A 21179-nucleotide genomic window follows, 5' to 3' on the forward strand; every position below is an offset into this window, starting at 1 on the left:
TAAAAAAACATTCCTGGAGGGGTGTCAACATCCCTCTAAAATAAAACCTCTAATTCTACCCGCCCCCCGCCAAAACCAGTTATTGTTGGCCCAAAAGGCCGGAGGCCCGGTCTAACAAAACTGGTAAATATTCTATGTTTTTCCTTTTAAAATTCGTGAAAAATTGTCTTATACGATGCTATCCATGATTTTTCCGTATGGCAGAGAACCGGTGCTAATCCAGTTGATTAATCGGTTTCGAAGCCATCATGAAAAAAAATATTTAAGTTTCAGAAAATTATAATAAAATAGAATGCTTTGTTTGCGCAAAGAGGGGGAATCCTCCTATTCTAAAGGAATCCTGTGTATATTGGGTACGAAAATTTTTTAGTAGCGGAGCTACTCTAGAATTGTATGAGTCTGACTTTTTTTATATCCAATCATTTAATATTGGGCATAATCATCTATTTTAATTTTATTATATAAAACTTAATCATTGTATAATCATTTGTTTTATATTTGATAAAATTGTTATATGATCTTATCATTAAATTTGGATTAGTCTGGAATCAAAATTGTTCTCTATAATTATTATTTAATTAAAAATCTTAACTTTTTACTAATAAAAATTTTAATCAGTAAAATTATTTCGGAATGCTCTACAAATTTCCTGTCTGTCAGACGCTTAGCAATGTACTACCCATTCACATTAATTGTTCAAATTTTCATATATAACAAATGTAAAAAAAAACAATTTGCTTTTAACTTTAATATGATCTAACTTTGTCTTTAAATTAATAAAAAATTATAAGCATGGGCTTCTCTTAAAATGGGATTAATTTGTGTTTTTTTATGTTTCAATTAAAATTATTATTTTTAGGTGGGTTTCTGTTGTGTTTAAGCTTTGCCTCCGACTTCAGTTATCCAAATCTGAACACTTATATCATATCATACATGAGACAAAATGGGTAAGGCGTAATTTATTGTTTTTCTTAAGAGTGCTAGAAGGGGGGCGTAGTCACCCCTTGACGAAAATCAGGAATACGTATGTTGTAAAGAATTCCAATCCTTCTCGATTTAGATTTAAAGGGGGTGTCAAACAGGGATCTAAAGGGATAAGACAATGTTCGATAAATTGATATACATCGCCAATGATGATTAAAATTATTAGTTAAAACGTTTGGACACTAGACTTGATAAATCTACCAATCAAAATTCGTTAAAAGTCCCCAAAGTTGTTAGTCCAACGAATAAGAAAATATTATTAAAAATCTTTGGGGACTAGTGTAATAAACTGCTCATTGTCCCCAAAAATTACAAGGGTGTGTTCAAATCTTCGTTTGTGCTTTGCAGACTAAACATTTAAAAACCTGTGCACACCACTGTTTTAGCCTGCAAGACAGATTCTATAAAGCTTAGATGTCCTCATTTTTATCATGAAAATATAGTGAGTGTATTGACTTTTATATTGTAGGGAAAACATGTTTCTAATTGGCATTACTTATTTATTGTTTTTTTAAATATAAATCAATTTTTGCCTTGTAAAAATTATGTTCCTTGTTTTTTATCGTCAGCAAAAATTAGAGTATTAATTGCTGACACTTAATATTTCCAGAATTAATGCAAGCTCTGATATTAATTCGATTCTTTTTTAAAGCGAAGCTTTTCTATAATTAGAGTCAACTCGTAAGTCCGCCGGTTTCTTATGGATAGTTTTTATCGTAAATTTGGGCATGACTCCTGTAACAGTAAAGTAAGATTTATAAACCATAGCAACTCTATAATCTATCTTTCGGATTTCTGAAATAATGATTCCTAGGGAAACAAGGTATAATATTATAAGCGAAGAATCTTTAAAGGTTCTAAAAATGTCCTTTAAGGGATACTATTCAAGGACATTTTTAGAACCTTTAAAAGATTCTTCGGATTCAAACAATTTTAAAACAAATTCATATATAATTTTGTTCAAACTTATAACTTATTATTTAGTTTATTAAGTTTTGACACTACTAGTTCTGATGTTTGTTTGTCCTACCCCTTCTGATTTTGAACTTTGAATTAATAATTTCAGAGAGAATCCTGGTTTAACCTATGGAGATTTTGTCCTACTAACATCAACTAAGGTAAATAATTTACAACCTTATTTTTTGTCTACAAGGAACTCCTATTTAAAAAAAATAGCATAAAACCATGATTAGATTTCTATTAGGCTTGCTGGTAACGATTACAAAGAATTGTTACGCTTTTAAAATTGTAGCTTACTGTTGAAGAAATCATACCAAGTTTAATATCGATAGGAAAATTTTAACATGTCTAAATTAACGACTTGAGCTATCCGTTACGGACGTACATACGGATAAACTGACTCTAATTAAAGAAAAGGTTCGCTTTAAGTAAGATAAATACAAAGCTAATTAAAAATAAATTATTAGGATTAGTTAAAATTAATTGTACTTAAATAACAGGATCGAATTACACAAGTTTGAAATCGATAGGTGAATTCTAACATGCCTAATTTATGGACGGGGACGTACCGACAGACCTATCCTAATTAAAGAAAAGCTTTGCTTTAAGTAAGATAAATACAAAGCTAATTAAAAATCAATTATTAGGATTAGTTAAAATCAATTGTACTTAAATAACAGGATCTAATTATACAAGTTTAAAATCGATAGGTGAATTCTAATATGCCTAATTTATGGACGGACGTACGGACAGACCTATCCTAATTATAGAAAAGCTTTGCTTTAAGTAAGATAAATACAAAGCTAATTAAAAAGAAATTATTAGGATTAGTGAACAAATGTTTGGAATGTCGAAATATTTAACACTTTCAAAAATGGATATATTATTACTTGGATGTTACACCAGATTTTCTTGTTCACTAATAAAGTGAGACTCCCAGTGGGCTAGAATAACGACACCGTCCAGTCTCCCCCTTTACCCACCCTCTTCCCTCCGACTTGGTGAATGAACTTGCCAATGAATGAGGTCCTTAAGCAAGCTAAATTGACGACTCTTTTTCCTGCCATAATATCCACGTATATTCTATATCCATTATTTCTAAACAAAAAGATAAACTATCTCTAATCTTTTTACTTGTCACCAAAATATTTTTTTTTGTTTTCAAATTTCTGAATTTTTTTTACAAGTATGCATATTTTAATAATACAATTACGAAAATTTTAATATTTCATGAAATGAAATGTGTTTTAGTTTAAGAAAATAATTTGATTTTTGGAGGAGGGGGGAGGAGGCTTGAATTTCTTGTTTTAGACGCAACCTTTCTCTGTTTACAGCTTAAAACCATCAAATATTAAGCTTCTCTTGACCATAAAAACCAATTGGTTGCATAAATCTATTTATCAGATAAAAAAATTGCTGAGATCTTTTGCTTCAGATAAAAAACCTGACTACTTTATTATGTTGGATGTAAATTAAATCAACAAAGACACTAATGTTTATTGCTTATTTACAATGCTAAACAAGAAAAAATTATTTGAACAGACAGAAAAGACAGAATATTTTTTCCTTTAACCCGCTTTAACACTTTTAGTTATTCTAATATGAGATTTAGGTGAACATTCTATTACTTTCTCCCTTGATTTGTAGGTAATCCTGCAAGGAAGTTCTATGCCATTTATTGGCTATATGGCCAGAAGAGTTGGAATCAGACCCAGCATTGCTATTGGATCAATTATTTACAGGTTAAATATTTTTTTTTCTAGAAGTTTCTCTCAAGGTGCCTTGTTGAACACATAAACACCCCTCCCCCTTTATGATTGAAATGAATTGATAAAAAGAGGAGGGAAAACTTTTGTTTGTTTGTTTATTACTTTAGGTCAGGTTAGCTTATTTTTGAATATACAAACACAACAAATTTATATATACATTTACTGTATGCATTATAAGATTATCTTTATTTTTTAATATGTCACCGTTTTCTGTTATGATTTGCTCTTAATGAAACGAATATTATGCCTAACCCTATGGAATTTTGCCTAAAATTCGTTGTAGAGCCTTACAAAGTTTTAATAGCAGCTGTGTCCCTTGTATCTAATGGCTCTCTTTTCAAAGAGGTGGGGAATGACAAAAAATTACTAAAACCATTTCGGTGCTTTTAATGAAGCTTTCATTATATGAAGAACTCAATCGGATCAGTAGTTATCGAAAACTTCAGCTACAGACAATAAAACCTTACAACTTTATATAATAGGATTTGTAATATTTGACCAAGTTATCCTTGTTTTGTTTCAGCACTGGCTTCTTACTGACTTACTGGACCATCAAAATGAAGTTTATAATGGCCATTATGACGATGTCCATGCACGGAATCGGGTTTTCGTGGGTGTATGCCACGGCCATCAGGGCAGCACAAGCCTGTTTTCCTCCAAGGTGGGCCAAGTATCATTTTTTATAAAAAATGCTCAAACATTTAAATAATAAAAGCGAAGCTTTTCTACATTTAGGATAGGTTCGTCTGTAATATATTACTTTTTAAAAATGTAATTTTGATGGTATTTTGGCAGGCAATAAATTTTACAAAATATAAAATAAGCATCTCTATAATCAATTCTTAATACATATGGCGTCTTTAAGGACGTCCAAAACATTTATGTTTTTAGTAGCGAAGCTACTCTATAATTCACTTTGTCCGTCCGTCAGTCCGTCCGTAACGCTGTGGGGGAAATTGGATTTACTCAGCTCCTGTAAAAGATAGGATGCTGAAATTTGTTGACAACATTCCCATCATTAAGGAGCACAATTGACTATAAAACGTCATTGGCGGTTGGACCGCTTTTTAGCAGGTTTTAGGCTATTTTTATATTTTTCACATTTTTCTCCATATCTTCAGTATTTATGGTCCGAATTTCAAAATTTTTTCAGCTATAGATATCAAAATTAAATTTCCTGTCGTTTCAAGAAAACAGCCATGAAGGCCAGGCTGCCTTTTAGCAGGTTTTAGGCTATTTTTATATTTTTCTATTTTTTCTCCATATCTTCAGTGTTTATGGTCCGATTATCAAAATTTTTTCAATTATAGATATCAAAATTGAATTTCCCGTCTTTTTAAGAAACCAATCATTACGGCCAGACTGCCTTTTTAGCAGGTTTTAGGCTATTTTTATATTTTTCACATTTTTCTCCATGTCTTCAGTGTTTATAGTCCGATTTTCAAAATGTTTTCAGTTATTGATATCAAAATGAAATTTCCCGTCTTTTAAAGAAAACAACCATGACGACCAGACTGCCTTTTAGCAGGTTTTAGGCTATTTTTACATCTTTCTCCATATTTTCAGTGTATATGGTCCGATTTTCCAAATTTTTTAAGTTAAGGATATAAAAATTAAATTTTCTTTCGTTTTAAGAAAACAACCATGGCGGCCAGACTGCCTTTTATCAGGTTTTTGGCTATTTTTATATGTTTTACATATTTCCCAAGATCTTTGTTTATTTTGATCCAATTTTTAAACTTTTATGGGATATCAGTATCAAAATAATTTTTCCCATTGTTATGAGCATCTTTAATATAATTTACTTTGACCATCGTCATCATACAAAATAAAACAAGGTTTCATATTTATTTTATCCAATAAATCTATTCTTGATTTTAGTAAAAACCTTTTAAATCTACCTGTACGTATTCCCATCTACGACTTTTTGTGCTTCGCTACTTATGGATGTTGTCATCCTTGCTATAATATAAATTATTTTTAGAAACAAGAACAAGAACAATGCATAGCAGTGTAAAATATAAATTGATATTTTTTTTCCAAAATTCAATTCCCTCTGGTGATGTTATAAATAAAATACCAAAAGTCAAATTTAGGTGGATGTTATATGAATATATAAAGCTTCTTTACAGCCAAAGAAATTGAGAAAAAAAATATCATTTATGGAGCAACAACAAAAGTAGGTTTATCACAAAACCTTGATTTTTTAGTCAGCTGTTCTATAAACAACCAAGTCATTACCTGTATATTATAAAGCAATGCCAGGCGATTAAAATGAGGTATTAAGCACTTTCTAACTCCAAAAAGTGATTCTTCTAGAGCAAAAATTAGTTTAGCATTTTTGGTGACTCAAATTTGAAATTTGATTTGAAGCAAGAGAAAAATATTAAAAACACATACTTTTTTCTATCTAAGAGGCAAATTAATGGTATCAATATATTCGCAAATGTCTTATATACAGTTTAATACACTTTTAAGTCCATTATTTTTGGGCTTTGAGTGAACGTCTAATAAGATTGATTTTATCTCTACACAAATATGAACTAAATACATGGTCTCCTCCAGTATAAGGAGGGAGGGGACATAGGTCTGCTTACTACACAAACATGACCTAAATACATGGTCTCCTCCAGTATAGGGAGGGAGGGGACATACAGGGTGCGGCATATAAATTCGGACAAATTCTAATTTTTAAATTAAATTAATTGTCTCTTACAGTATAAGGAGGGAGGGGACATAGGTCTGCTTACTACACAAACATGACCTAAATACATGGTCTCCTCCAGTATAGGGAGGGAGGGGACATAGGTCTGCTTACTACACAAACATGACCTAAATACATGGTCTCCTACAGTATAGGGAGGGAGGGGACATAGGTCTGCTTACTACACAAACATGACCTAAATACATGGTCTCCTACAGTATAGGGAGGGAGGGGACATAGGTCTGCTTACTACACAAACATGACCTAAATACATGGTCTCCTACAGTATAGGGAGGGAGGGGACATAGGTCTGCTTACTACACAAACATGACCTAAATACATGGTCTCCTCCAGCATAGGGAGGGAGAGGACATAGGGTTTTGGCTATTTTTATATGTTTTACATATTTCCCCATATCTTTGTTTTTTTATCCAATTTTCAAACTTTTTTGGAATATCAGTATCAAAATAATTTTTCTCATTATTATGAGCATCTTTTATGTAATTTACTTTGACCATCGTCATCAAACAAAATAAAACAAGGTTTTGTGTTTATTTTAACCAATAAATCTATTCTTGATTTAATAAATACCCTTTTCCCATCTACAATTTTTTGTGCTTCGCTACTTATGGATGTTGTCATCCTTGTTTTTTTTATTTTTTTAGGGCAAAGAAGATAAATTCTATGTTTTAGGGGGGGGTGGAAATGTTTAGTTTAATTGTAAAAAAATGTCAGCTTTTTACAAGCTTAGAGCCGTGAACTAAGGTGTGAAACAACGCAACATCTTGTTGAGGTTTTTTAAGTTTTGTGGGAGTAAAAACTACAACAAAAACTCTTGGGGTATCTTATTTGGGTGGTGGGGTAAACAATCGTCCAACCCTTCCCCCCCTTTTGACGTCTCTAAGTCATGGCTACTTAAACCAAACAAAATTACGAAAAATGTCGACTTTCACCGTTAAAATTTCATTGAAACACAACGTTTCCTGAAATATTACTTTATATGGTATCATGTCGTTGTGTAAGGTAAAACTTGAAATTACATAACAAACATATATACTTTTATTTAATTGAAAAACTTTTCAGACATGATCCGTATGAAAGTCTTAAATTTACATTAAAAAACCAAAGTTTACAAAAAGGAAAAGTCAACAAAAGTTTTAATAAATTATTCATTATGTAATATTTTTGATGGTCAAGCACTTTTTATTGCCTTTATTAGAACTTTTATGTACTTTCAAAATATACCTATTTTCATAAAGTTTAAAAAGTTAAGTTTCTCTACAGACAACACATATATTAAAGACATGGGATAATGGATATAGAATATATGTGGATATATTGACAGGGGGTAAGAACTTATCTAGCAACTTTCGAAACATCATAGAAAGCAAGAAATTCGTGTAAATTTCTCTAAACCCTTGCCAATATACAGTTAAAAAGTAACTTAATTTTGTTTAATGCTTTAATTGATGAAACGTTAGAAAATGACCATTGAAGATATTCTGTACAAAAAAAACGTGTCATTTGTTTTAATATTAATTTCGATTGAGCTTCCTAATATCAGACAGCTATAGACAGCTATATTAATGTTAATTTTAAGCTGTCTACAATGTTTCTAAATAAACTTTAAGTTGCGGGATATCAACAATTCATATTGATGTTGTCTCTCTTAGTAAAAAACAAATTAATTTTGTTTTGTTTTTTTGAAATAGAAAAAAAAATTTCAAATTTTCAAGTATGTTGAGCTGCCCCAGGAAATTACTCCAGTATCTCATCAATTTGTCTGTCTGTTTGTAATCTCTCTAACCGCTAAACTGTAATGGTTTTTCTTTACATTATAGCTTCTCATAGGTTCTGAAAAGTTTTATAACTATTTTTAAGCAGTTTACCAACACCCTCCCAAGATAAATCGCTCCTAGAAAAAAATATCCCACCAAAATTTTTTCTTTTCTTTTTAACTAAAATTGAATATTAGGTGGTCCTTCCCCCTCCATCACAAGTGCCCCTAGAGCCCTTCATAAGACAGATATTCCTCAGGATGAAGGGACGGGTTGGCAGCCTGGTAGTTTCTGGATATGGATTTGGATCTTTGGTCTGGATACCTTTGCAGACAGCATTTGTTAATCCACATAATATCAAGGTAAAAACTTATTATAATCTTAAGGTAAAAGATCTTTGACAATAAATTGACTTTCCCAATCACAATAAACAAAATAATCACATCTGTAGATTAAAATTTGGACAGTGCTAGTTTAAACATTAGAGTAAAACACTAGAGGAAGAAATGGTTAATAAACTGTATCTCCCCATCACAACCACCTTGTGCAACCTTTCTATTGGGTCATTGAAAATCAATCAATTGTGTCGCTTATATTAACACAGCCAAGTAGCATAAAATAATTTAGAAGCAGACGAAATAGGTCTTTGAAAAAGGAAGGGAGGTAGTTGTCTGTATATACATCTATACTACAGATCTGTTGTTTGAACTGACCAATTAAGATTCAATTTAAGTTCTTAAAGTTTTTTTATGTCAGCGAATCAAAAAATTTGCTTAAACTTTATATCTAAGCAGTCAAATATGTGCCCTCCATATCTGACAAGTTTCTTAGCCTGACGGACATACTAATACAGGGTTTAAAGGACACAATTACTTATAGCCTCGCTACTAATGAACTGGAGTAAAGCAGAAAAATGTTCAGTATCTACTTTTAAAAAGTACATGAAAATGAAAATATTTGTAGGCAGTTCCCCTTAAAGTGCATAGTTGAGCTCAGGTAAAGTTACGATATATTAAACACAGGGGAAAAATAACCCTTGTTTTTAATAATTAAGAAATACAAGGGGGGGGGATTGTGTTCAATGCTCGACAGTTACTTTGTTGGAAATCCCCTATTTTTGTTTAGGCTGAGCTAGACAGAAACTGTGAATATTTTGGCACAGAACAACAGGTACACATCTTACAGTATTATTATCCAGTTTGATTTCAAAACCGATTTATATCTGCAGGCTTACAACCGGTTATCAGCCATAATATATAGCATCTTATTACAGACAATTTTTCACAAATATTAAAATGAAAATATTCAATATCAGTTTTAATCATTTCATTATTTTCATTAAAGCTTCATTATTTTTCATTTTAATATCCGCAGAAAGCTGTCTATTAAACGATGCGAAAAATAACTATTCTGGTGCTTTTCGTGTTTTATTAAAATATTCTCATACATTCGGGGTCGGCCCTTAGGTGATGTTTGTAAGTTGATTTAAGCATGTTAGACTCGACCTATCGATTTCAATCAATGTCCATTAATTTTTTAAAAATAAATTATATATCTTAATCGTTTTATTTTTTAAATATGATTTTTAGATAATGTTTTAAGCTAAGCATCTCATTTTCTATAAAAATATATAAGTTTGTCCATATTAAGCATCCTGTAGTAAAGTTATTTTGACATTGATCTATAAAAAAAAGTTGTTTACTTCTGTTTCTAATGTTTACTTCTAAATATTTTAATATGCAATGTTCCATTTCAAAAGAAAACAAATAGCTATAATTGAAACGTTCTTTAACTATTTAAAAATAGTACAAAGTTGTGTAAGATAATGATATCTAAAGGATTGCCGTCGCATTTAATTTAGGCCGCTCGTAGCGACAGCTGAAAATTTTAATAAAGTTGGCGGTGTGGCGAAAAAAAATTCAGATTTGCTTGACCACAGCTGAAAATTATACATTGAGTAAGTGAACTAAAAAACTTAGCGGCTTGTTTGCTTGACTAAGCAGATTAAAAAAAATAGGCAGCTGTTGATTTTGCTACAGTATCTGCTGCGGCTACCTAGCCCTGAATAAATAGCATCCTCATGTTTTTCCATGTGTAGTTTATGTATGTTGCTTTACCTCAAAGGTTCTATCGAGCCTTATACCCCCCTCTCTTTTCTCGCATATTTTAAAAATAAATTGAAAATAAGAGAGGGGAAAGAAATATTTTTTTTTGTCTAACCCCCTCGTAAGTCACTAAAGTGATAAAAGAAACAAATAAAAATACCCACCTCCCCTATTTTTAATTCATTTTAAAATAAGGGGGTTTCTTTGTTCCAAAAGCACTTTGATGGAAATGGCCTTTTTGTATTTCGTGTAATTTTAAAATCACACACGCGCAACATTTTTACACCCAGAAAAACAAAGTTTCAGCAGGGATCTAAAGGGATAGAACAATGGCCGATAAATTGATGTACATACCAAATGATTATTCACAAAGTTACCCCTTCTGTAGATTATAATTAGTGGTTGAAACGTTTGGACACTCAACTTAATGAACCAACCAATTAAATTCAATAACTAAAAGTCTCCAAAGTTGTTAAGTCAACGAATAAGAAAACGTTATAACAAAACTTTGGGGACTAGTGAAATAAACAGCCTACTGTTCCCTTCCTTCCTGCAGAAAATTTTTAGATACCTGTAAAAAAAAATTTCTTTGTATTTTCCTTTTTAAAAACAAGGATGATAACATCCATAAAAGCGCAACTCTGAAACGGTAGGAAAAACGAATGATAACACTTGTAGAGTGTCAGAACTACCGAATGAGCAGAATATAAGTTTGAATAAAATTAACTTAGGTTTGATGCAAACTGCTTAAATACAGAAAACAGTTAATTAATTAATTAAATCACATAAAAATTGTTTTTACGCTTTTAAGCATATTATTTAAGTTTTAGTTTTTCTTATCTCTTCCTTTTTTTGTTTACTAGTGGCTTTGCTTCTAGTCTCTGGGGTAATTTCAAAGTTCAGGAAAAAATAGATAAAAACCTGCCTGAAATGTAGAACTATATTGCATTGGTTTAGATTTTACCGAAAACTTAACTGACAAACAAAAAAACCTTACTACTTTATATTATAGGACTCAAAATTTTATCTTATTGATATGCAACTCCTTATGTGTTTTGTCCATAATATTTTAGATTTAAAAAGAATCTTTTGTAATCAATATTATATCAACTAAGAAAGTTCTAAAGCTCAAAAATCACTATTATTAAAATGTATGTTACGATACTAGTTGCAATAAATATCCTTGTTTTAAAATTTAGGTGTTTGAATGAATATAATATATAAGTGGATATTACGACAGGGGAAAAATTGCCGTCAATTTAGGTTACTAACATGAACATCACTTATTGGTCAGTTCGTTCATCCATTAAGAAGTCGAGGGTACGGGGTAAAGGGGGTTGATGGGGAGGGGCGAGTCGTTATTTTAGCCAGCTACAAGTTTCACTTTATTAGAGATCATGATAATTTGGCATAAGTTCCATGTAATAATATATCTAAACTATTAATAAAATTTGCTACAAGCCAGTCTTTTATGTTTGTCTATAGACGTGTAAATAACAAGGATGACAACATCCTTCAATTGTAAAGCTCAAATTTTACAGTTTGCCTCAAAATAAGAAATACCAAAACAAAACGACGGACGGACAATGTGAGTTATAAAGTAGATGAACAGTGGTCACGAGAATCAGATATCAATCTTCAATAGCACTAAAGAAAATTCCTTAATAATTCCTTGTGTTGTAAAGTGCATGAGCGTTATTGGCATTTTTCTTACACAAATTGCTTATTTTCAGTATAGCTTTGAAGCCGATTATTATCCGCCGAATAAGAACCGGTTCTCAGCCATACTGAAAAATCATGTACAGCATCGTATAACAGACAATTTTCCACGAATATCTGAATAAGAAATAATAGTAATTTGGTTTTAATCTTATAATTATTCATTTTAATATACGCGGAAAGCTGTTTATAATACGAACGATAAATAACTATTTCTAGGACCGCAAGTGTGACAGATATTTTGAAGATGCTGATCTGCTGGAAAGAATTCCATACATGTTTCTTCTTTTGGGAACCATCTTTCTAGGTAATTCAAGTTTATTGTAAAGGTTTGAGATATGCTCCTTTTACAAAAAAAATTATACGTATTATAATTCAGGTAGTGAGGAGACAATAAACTGTTTATTACAGTAGTCCCCAACGTTTTTTAATTACATTTTCTTATTTCTTTGCTCATCAACTTTGGGGACTATATTGAATTTTGATTGGTTGGGTCATTAAGTTTAATGTCCTAAAGTTGCAACCACTAATTGTAATCTACAAAGTGGATAATTTTGTATGACATCATTGGGGATTTACCGGCCATTTACTTGTCCTTTTAGATCCCAGATTATAAATATAATTAATTATTTATAAGTAGCTCAATTATAAAAAAAATTATGAAGTCAATACCTAATTATTGATTTTTAAAACTTTTAAAGCTAATTTTTCTTTGGGCATTCTATGTTTTTTTTTCTCTAACTAATTTTCAATTTAGCTTAAAAATGTAGGCGCTTATGGTATAATAAAATGACCCCCCCCCCCCCTTATGATAAACAAAATTACATTTACTTTAGAAAATTTAGGACACTGTTAATTTTATAACCCAATCAAGGTTTAACTTTTTAAGATTTTAAGCAAACGAAAAATAACTAGTGTAATTTACAGTCTGACGGTCATATTAGTTTTAAATAATCTAAAAAGAAAAATATAAATATTAAGTATAGGTGTATAATCCAGACAACTACCTGGATCCAGTGTTTGGGACCTTTTCCGTATGCTAGCAAATTCCTTTTTGCTCTTTTGTAACGACTTTGCTTTGTTAATGTTTACGACGCCATTGGCTGATATTCACGGCCCAATTGAAAGTAGGCTCAAGGTCCATGGGGTGGGGATTTACAGTTATCTAACTCCTTCCCCTTCTATTGTTTTACTTGATTATAGGAATGGGACTGATATCTGTAATTCTGATATCTGACGAGGACCAGAGAGAGGACAAACTTGTGTCAGATTCAGATTCTGAAGATTCTGCTGAAATTCCGCTCAATTCTGAAAAACGGGTACGACCGATAAATTGATGAATAACCTCTGAGATGGGTTTTTGAAAGATGAATGCCGCGTTATTTGAATAATTGATTGACTAGACAAAGTATACAACTATTTATTTAATTATTTCGCTGTTGTTGGTACGGCCTTCATAGAAGAAAAGCAAATTATCTTCAATCCATTTTTGCTGCATATTAATTTATGCATCTTTTTAGAGCTGTGTTAGACATAAAACAAATGGCTATAATAATAATTTAAAATTTTGAATTCTTAAGTTATATACTCTGTTAAAATCGTACGGGGCATTGATCTTGATTGCTGCATATTAATTTATGCATCTTTTTAGAGCTGTGTTAAACATTATACAAATGGCTAAAATTATAATTTTAAAATTTTGAATTCTTAAGTTATATACTCTGTGTTGAAATCCCATCGTCTTCGTTCAATCAATCAATGTCTAAAAAATGTCGAAAAAACGCGACATTTTTTAAAACTCCATCTCTGGCTATGGTCATACACAAACCTATTATAATTCTAGAAAAGTTCCCAAAGTTGTTAAGCTAACAAATAAGATACCGTTAATATAAAAATTTTGGTACTAGTATAATAAACAGCCCAATGTCTCCTTCCCCCCCCCCCCCTATATGTATGGCCTGGTGGCTGAGATATAGAAATAGATGTAGAATATACATGGATATTATGTCAGGGGAAAAATTGTCGTCAATTCAGGTTGCTATTTCCCTTGTCGTTTTTCGGTCAATTCTTCATTCAATTGGAGGGGTAAAAGGAGGTACGTTATTTTAGCCAGCTACAAGTTTCACTTTATTATAGTACAAGATAATCTGGTGTAATATCCAAGTAATAATAAATCCATTGATATAGGAACACAGTAATAGTGTCTGACTGATTATGACGTAACAAAAAAAATTAGCCAATGAGAGGCCGTTATTGACCAATGGTAAAATTTATAGTGGCCTCTCATTGGCTAATTTTTTTTGTTACGTCATAATCAGTCAGACACTATTACTGTATTCTTGATATAGAATCAAAAGAAAGATTTTTTTATTTATTTTTATTCTATAGAAACAGGATGACTCAAAATAATAGGTTGAAAATTTATTCTTTCAATTGCATAATACATTTGAATAAAAAATTTAAGGATTTGATTTTTTAAACGATTTGATTACGAACTATCAATAATATTCACTTAAAAAAAGTTTTTTTTTAAATAGGAAGATCCTGTATATTTAAAGCCATCAGAAGTACTAAGGACTCCCACCTTCTATCAGGTAGTTTTTAACAGGGCTCGACAGCCGCGCGTCAGACTTTTTTAGCCTAAGGGAAATAAACCTTTTACAATTTTAAATATCAGCAGCAAGTCGAAAAATGACCTGAATATGGCAATATTACTCTTTTTTAAATTAAAGCTTCAAAACAAGTTTTAATTTGAAGCTTATTCTCGGCTAACACGCGGCTGCTGAGCCCTGATTTTTAAAACATACAATTAAGCAATTCTGTTTATCTGTCATTATCTGTTAAATGTATAAAATTTTAGAGTCTATGCAATAAAGAAGTAAGGTTTTCTGTCTAAAGCTAAAAACCTCAGAAATTGCTATAACAATATCTTTAGGGAGGTTTTAGGCTGTTTTCCTATTTCCCTCCGACCTTTTCTTGATATTTAGAGTAACGCAATTAGAATGAAATAAAAGTAAAAAAATTTAGAGGGAACAAGCTATACGTAACTCTACCCACGGGGTGGGGACCCTGTGCCGTCTTTCAATTGGGTCTTTGAATATCAACCAAAATCACCACTAGGGCCAGGTAGTTATCTGGATTATACATCTATACTTAATACTTTTACAGTTATTAGAATGGCTATAAGCTATCTAAAACTTCAAGTATATAAATTTTCTGATCATGGAAAGAAAACGAAGTAGCGGGTTTCGTAGTATTTTCGCGGTAGCTTTTCTCTTATTTCTAGCACCTTGGGGTGCTTTAACTTTGTAGGCCCAAATTCCTAACATTGCGGGGCAATCATTAACATTTACCTAAACTAAAATAACATATCAAAGCTACTGTGAAAATAAGACAAAACCAGCAACTTCGTTTTCTTTTCATGATCCAAGTTTTCTTTAAGATATGGATTGCCTTTTTCTCTTTGTGCCTGACCAACGGCCTGATGGGCAACTACTCCAAGACCTACGGGCTGACCTTCATCAATGATGACCACTTCTTCGCCTGGGTCGGCATCCTGGCAAATATATTCAACGGGGCTGGACGTATCGTGTGGGGAATAGTGTATGACAAGCTCAACTTTAAGAGGACGTACTTGATCATGGCGGTCATTGTTGGATCGGTCACCGCCTGTCTGCCTGTTCTACCGTACCTTGGTAAGATTTTGAATTAGTTATGATATGAAAGCTTGATTTTCAACAATAATTTACGATATTCATCACAAGATTGTAGCTTAAAATATTCATGGATCATAACCTGATCAAAAGAATTTAAAAATACGAATGGAGTAACAATAGCTTATGAAGGGGACGGGTGTGATAATTTAGCGTCTGATTTTGTACAGTAGACATTTTTTATAGATAGGTTTTTTTCTCGAGTCTTACTAATATTCAAAAAAGATATTTTTACAAAATACCCAGGGGTAGCTATTCTAACAATCATCAATTCTACAAAAAATCACCTTTAAAACCTTTAAAAGTATCGTATAAATATATTTTTATGGAACTAAAGAGGGGTGGGTAAACAGGAAAGGAAAAGGGAAAGGGGGTTATGGGGAAATTTTCCTTTAAAATTGTTTGTCATAGTATCATTCCCTTTTTCCTGCAAAATACCTAGTAAAAATGGTTGGATTCTTAAATGCAAATATTAATTTTTTTTTAGAAACAATATATATTATAATGGTTATTTGCACTGTAACTTTAAACTTGCGTCGATCTCTGTCTACATAGCCCCTGTTAAGGTTTTTAAACATTAATCAAGTGTGTACTTTGAAAGTTTTTACTGCAAAACAGACAAAGTACTGTAAAGAAGTTGTACTACTTACTAAAGCAATAATTCAGATGCACCAATGATTGTGCTGAAAGTATTGTACGGTATCCTGATGGTCAGCCTGTACGGCAGCTTTCCTGGCATCTATGCCATTGTGGCAGCGGCAGTTTCAGATGCTTTCGGCCACAAATATTATCAGGTAAGAGTATGTATGTATATGGACCAAGCTGCGTCATTCTAGAGATGACAATAGCATTACTAACTGATGTATGGGCGGGCAGACAAAGGTAGTTACAGAGTGGCTTTGCTATTATAATAAGTACCATTTACATAACAAAAAAATTGCCGATTGCTTACGCATCAAATTAAAAATTCAAATGTTAAATAAGCTAAAAGTTGCATAAGTATAAAAAAAAATTCCAATTGCATCATTTTCCATTAAGAGAAAAAAATCTGACACATTTAGCTGCTAATTGTTGCAAAAATCAAGATATGCGTTTTCCAGTATGGGTTAGAAACTGATTAATATCCGCAGGATAAGAACCAGTTCTAGGCCATACTGAAAAATCAAGTATAGCATCGTATTACAGACAATTTTCCACGAATATTAAATTAAAAATCAATTCATAATATTCATACCATTTTTGTTAAAACGGGCCTTCGGCTCCTTGGGGCTAACTAAACGGGTTTTAATCTTATAATTTTTATTTCAATTTCCGCGGAAAGGTGTTTATAATACGATGCAATAAATAACTATTGATTGTACTTTAGCGCACTTTCGCGTTAACCAAAGGCTGCGACTCAAACATCAAGGGCTTTATATTGAAAAATAGGGGGGAGGGGTCGTCTCAAGATTTTAAATTTAAAAATAGCAAAAAAATTAACCAATTTAAACTTACATAAAATTAAGAACTCCATTAGTTTAGTGGCAGCGAGATCTCAATGGACAAAAAACCTAACTACTGTTTGTGTCTCTAGGGGCACTCGAAGGTTGAAAGGGGGCGGGGGGAAGTCGACCATCAACTTATGATTTTAAAAAGAAAAAAATTGCAGCGATATCTCTTGGAAAGGTGGATGTACCCTTCCCAAAAATATTATAAACCAAATATGCCTTTACTGTATAAGAAGACAGAAAGACAGACACCATGTTACTTCTATTACTATCTAATACCGACAACTTACTCTTATAAAGAAGCGTCTTTAATAAAGGAAATGATATTATCGAATGAAGGAATGTAAAAAAATTCTTGACATATTTTGTCTTATCTTTTAAGGCAGAATATATTTATTATTACATGGATGTTACATCAGTTTTGTTCTCTAATAAATTGAAACTCGCAATGATACCCTCCATCCTTCCCATTTACCCCATCCACTCCCCTACTAATGGATAAACTAACTGGCTAATAAATAAGTTCCATGTTTTCAACCTAAATTAACGACAATTTTTCCACTGTTATAATATCCACTTATATTCTATGTATATCCATTTAAAACAGATGCATATCGATTTGTGTAATTTGACCTAATAAAGAAACATAGTACATTTTTAGGAATGCATCATTAAAAGTAAAACTACCCTTTAATGTCTTTAAAATGTCATGTCTCTGTGTCCCTAACTCACTTCTCATGTCTGCAAAATTAAAAGAGAAACGCATGGCTTTCAAATTTTAGTTTTATTGACAACCTTCGGATCATGGAAAGAAAACGAAGTATTGGGTTTCGTCGTATTTTCACATTAGCTTTCGATAGGTTAAGTTAGGTAAATGTTAATGATTGTCCAGCTTGGTTAGGAAATAGGTTCGCAGGGTTAGTGCCCCCCCCCCCCCGCAGGGGCTTGAAATAGGAGAAAAGCTACTGTGAAAAAACGACGAAACCCGCTACTTCATTTTAGTTACCAGATCCCATCCTCCTTCTGCAATTCTAAACAGCTTACAAATTCTATTAATGTTTTAATTATCCAAATCCTATAAAATTTCTTAGGCTAGCCTTTGGACTATAGGGTTTCCAAACTCTTACGTGAACCTTTATATTTATGTAAAGCTTAATGAAACTTTATAGGATAGATTTATAGATTTTGGGCCAATGTTTTTTTTTTAAGGCTAACTTTGGATTGCTGTTCTCGAATGCTGTTTGCTACTGTATTCTTATCATTGTATTTACAAAGGTAAATTTTATTTAAAATGGATAGGAAATCCTAGCAAAAAAAAGGGATAAGACAATGGCCGATAAATTGATACACAGCCAAAAGGTGATACACAAAATTAATACTTTTGTTGATTACAAACAAATTGTGGGTGAAACATATGGACATTTAATTTAACAATCAAAATTCAATTAAAGTCCCCTTAGCTGTTAAGTCAACGTTGTTATTAAACATTGGGGACTAGTGTATTTAACCACTCCATGTCCCCTCCCTCCCTGACATCATCCAACTAAGGAAAGCTCTAAAAACCAATATACTTTAAACATTATAGAAGTTACAGCCCTTCAATTTAACGTACCGAAAATGTTTATCTTTTGTAAGATTTAAAAAAATACTTGATCATAGGGACGTTTGTAGAGAAGCTAGGCTTATAAATCACTTAGGGAGGGAGAGGACATTTCTTGATTTCAACTTTAGGCACTAGCTTTGTCCAAAATCTTCTCCAAAATATTTTTATCTACAGAAGGGGTAAAGTTGTGTATCATCATTTGTAATATACATCAATTTATCGGCAATTGTCTTATCCCCCAAGATATTATAACGTTTTCTTATGTGTTATTTTAACTACTTTGGGGACTTCTTGAATTTTGATTGGCTAGTTCATTAAGTTGAGTATCCAAAAGTTTCAACAATGAATACAAAAGGGGTATTTTTTGTGTATAATCGTTGAGGATCAATTTATCGGCCATTGTCTAATCGCTTTAGATTCATGATTTTTATCCCTTCCAGGTTCCTGCCATATATGCCTTCCTTGGTTACACAGGTATGTTCCTGGTGGCCGCTGGAATAGCCGCACTTGGAATCATCATATCACTTCTGCTACCCAAAAGACTGACTTGTCAAGATTCATTAAACAAAGTTATGTGTTCCTAAATATGTATAGTTATGAAAGGAATGAAGAATATATTTTTTTAAATATAAAACTAATAGGCTCTTATTTATATTTTTAAGATGCTCATGATTTCATATTACAAAATACAACCATAAAATATGTATCACTGGGTGAAATCGAAGTGCCTAATAAAAAAACGTCATACAAATCAAATGACCACTGTTAGGCCAGTAAACATTTAATTGACCAATGGTAAAATTTTATCTTGGCCTATCATTTGTAATTTTTATTGTATGGCGTTATTTTTTATTAGCCACTATATGAGCTGTTTCGGTGAAATCCCTTGTGAGTGGAATTTAATAAAAATCATAATCATAAAAGTTTCATTGTCACCAAAAAAATAAACTTTTTATTTAGTTTTACATTAAATTACAATTTTTTTTTTTAACTGTAGGGGCTTACTAAGGGAATTTGCCCCCCTATTTCCTTTTCTTATGTGAGTGCTGACACTCACCTATATTCCCACTCATTTCTGCTTATAAGTAAACAGTATAAGTAATTTGCATTTTATAAATGCATTATTATAATAATGATGAAAAATGTACCAAAAATGTATTCAGTACAAAGTTTTTTTTTATGTTTATCTATAGTACAAAGTAGAACGATGTCTGTCTGTCCGTTTGAAGCTTAAGATCTCGGTAACCACTGAACCGTTTGGATTCTACTCTTTAGGGTATATACCTATTGGTCCTGTGGTGGTTATAAGATATTTTCTTGTGGGGGGGGGGGGGGGGGGGCACCCCCAACCCCACCAAAAATGAAAATCCCCCCCCCCATAAAAAATTGTTTTTTTTAAGCAGTTACTTCAAATAAATTGGAAGCACCAGAATTTTTTTTTTATAATACCTCTTGGGGAATAGCCCCGAATAGCTAGTTTGAATATAAAGTATGTTTCTTTTGTTAATTATCCCTCTAAAAAACGAAGTTGCGGGATTCGTCGTATATTCACAGTAGCCTTTCTCCTATTTCTAGCAATCATTAACATTTGCCTAACTTTAAATAACCTAGCAAAAGTTACTGTGAAAATACGACGAAACGCGCTAATTCGTTTTCTTTCCAAGATCCAAAATATGTTTCTCATGTTGTTTATAAAAATTTAAAAATTATGTTTTAAATACATAAATGTTCACTTTAAATAATGTATATTACAGCAACGTATTAAAGACAGTTTTCCACATATAAGGAAATAAAAATAAAAGATTAACACCTGGACCTTTATCTCATCGGGTCAAACAAAACATGGATTAATTTTATGATTTATACTTTCTTAATTGTAAATTTCTTGTATCTATATCAGTATTGAAATAAATTATTAAATATCTTACTTTAATTATTGTTTCTTTATTTCACACTAATGGCTAAGCCTCTAGAAGCCCTTTTAGAGGGAGGGGGGGGGGGGGGGTAGTGGTAGTCTATCTACTTCACCATAAGATTTAGTTTTAAATGAACAAAGAACGATTACGCACAATAATAGCAAAGCTTTTTGAATGTACATTTTGAATGTAGTATAATTAAAGGGTGTTTAAATAAAAACCAATCGCTTCACTTTTTTCAATATAAACCTTACAGTTTTGGTCCAAAACTAATAAAAAAATAGTACAATTCATGCCCAAGCAATGAAAATAATAAAACAATATTGAATCTTAAATCTACTCACCCTTCCCGAGCACTAGAGCTCGAAACCTAGCCCTTGCAGAGAAATTTGCCCTACGCCGAAAGTGCATATTTTATAATAAAATTAAGACAAATTTGTC

The 21179-nt window shown here is 31.9% G+C and overlaps 1 protein-coding gene across 1 annotated transcript; it reads left to right on the forward strand.

The window, feature by feature from the left end:
* The first annotated feature begins 265 nt into the window (after positions 1 to 265).
* On the forward strand, positions 266 to 20755 carry LOC145319475 (oxalate:formate antiporter-like). Its single transcript, XM_080161623.1, has 14 exons — positions 266 to 353; positions 860 to 947; positions 2051 to 2102; positions 3592 to 3686; positions 4237 to 4374; positions 8455 to 8557; positions 9321 to 9365; positions 12239 to 12326; positions 13223 to 13338; positions 14557 to 14613; positions 15462 to 15714; positions 16399 to 16526; positions 18429 to 18494; positions 19263 to 20755. Exons 1-14 carry the CDS (start codon positions 293 to 295, stop codon positions 19404 to 19406), a joined length of 1434 nt encoding a protein of 477 aa, XP_080017749.1. The 5' UTR covers positions 266 to 292; the 3' UTR covers positions 19407 to 20755.
* Positions 20756 to 21179: the final 424 nt, after the last annotated feature.

Source organism: Acartia tonsa, chromosome 1, assembly GCF_053477335.1.
Source record: "Acartia tonsa isolate MP-2025a chromosome 1, ASM5347733v1, whole genome shotgun sequence".
Taxonomy (NCBI): Eukaryota; Metazoa; Arthropoda; class Copepoda; order Calanoida; family Acartiidae; genus Acartia; species Acartia tonsa.

Bases quoted from the DNA above. Each gene is read 5' to 3' on its own strand.
- LOC145319475 (XM_080161623.1), top strand. From the start codon at position 293: ATGCTTTGTTTGCGCAAAGAGGGGGAATCCTCCTATTCTAAAGGAATC. The intron at 9,366-12,238 runs GTACACATCTTA...AACTATTTCTAG, and splicing joins ATTTTGGCACAGAACAACAG to GACCGCAAGTGTGACAGATA. The intron at 14,614-15,461 runs GTAGTTTTTAAC...GTTTTCTTTAAG, and splicing joins GGACTCCCACCTTCTATCAG to ATATGGATTGCCTTTTTCTC.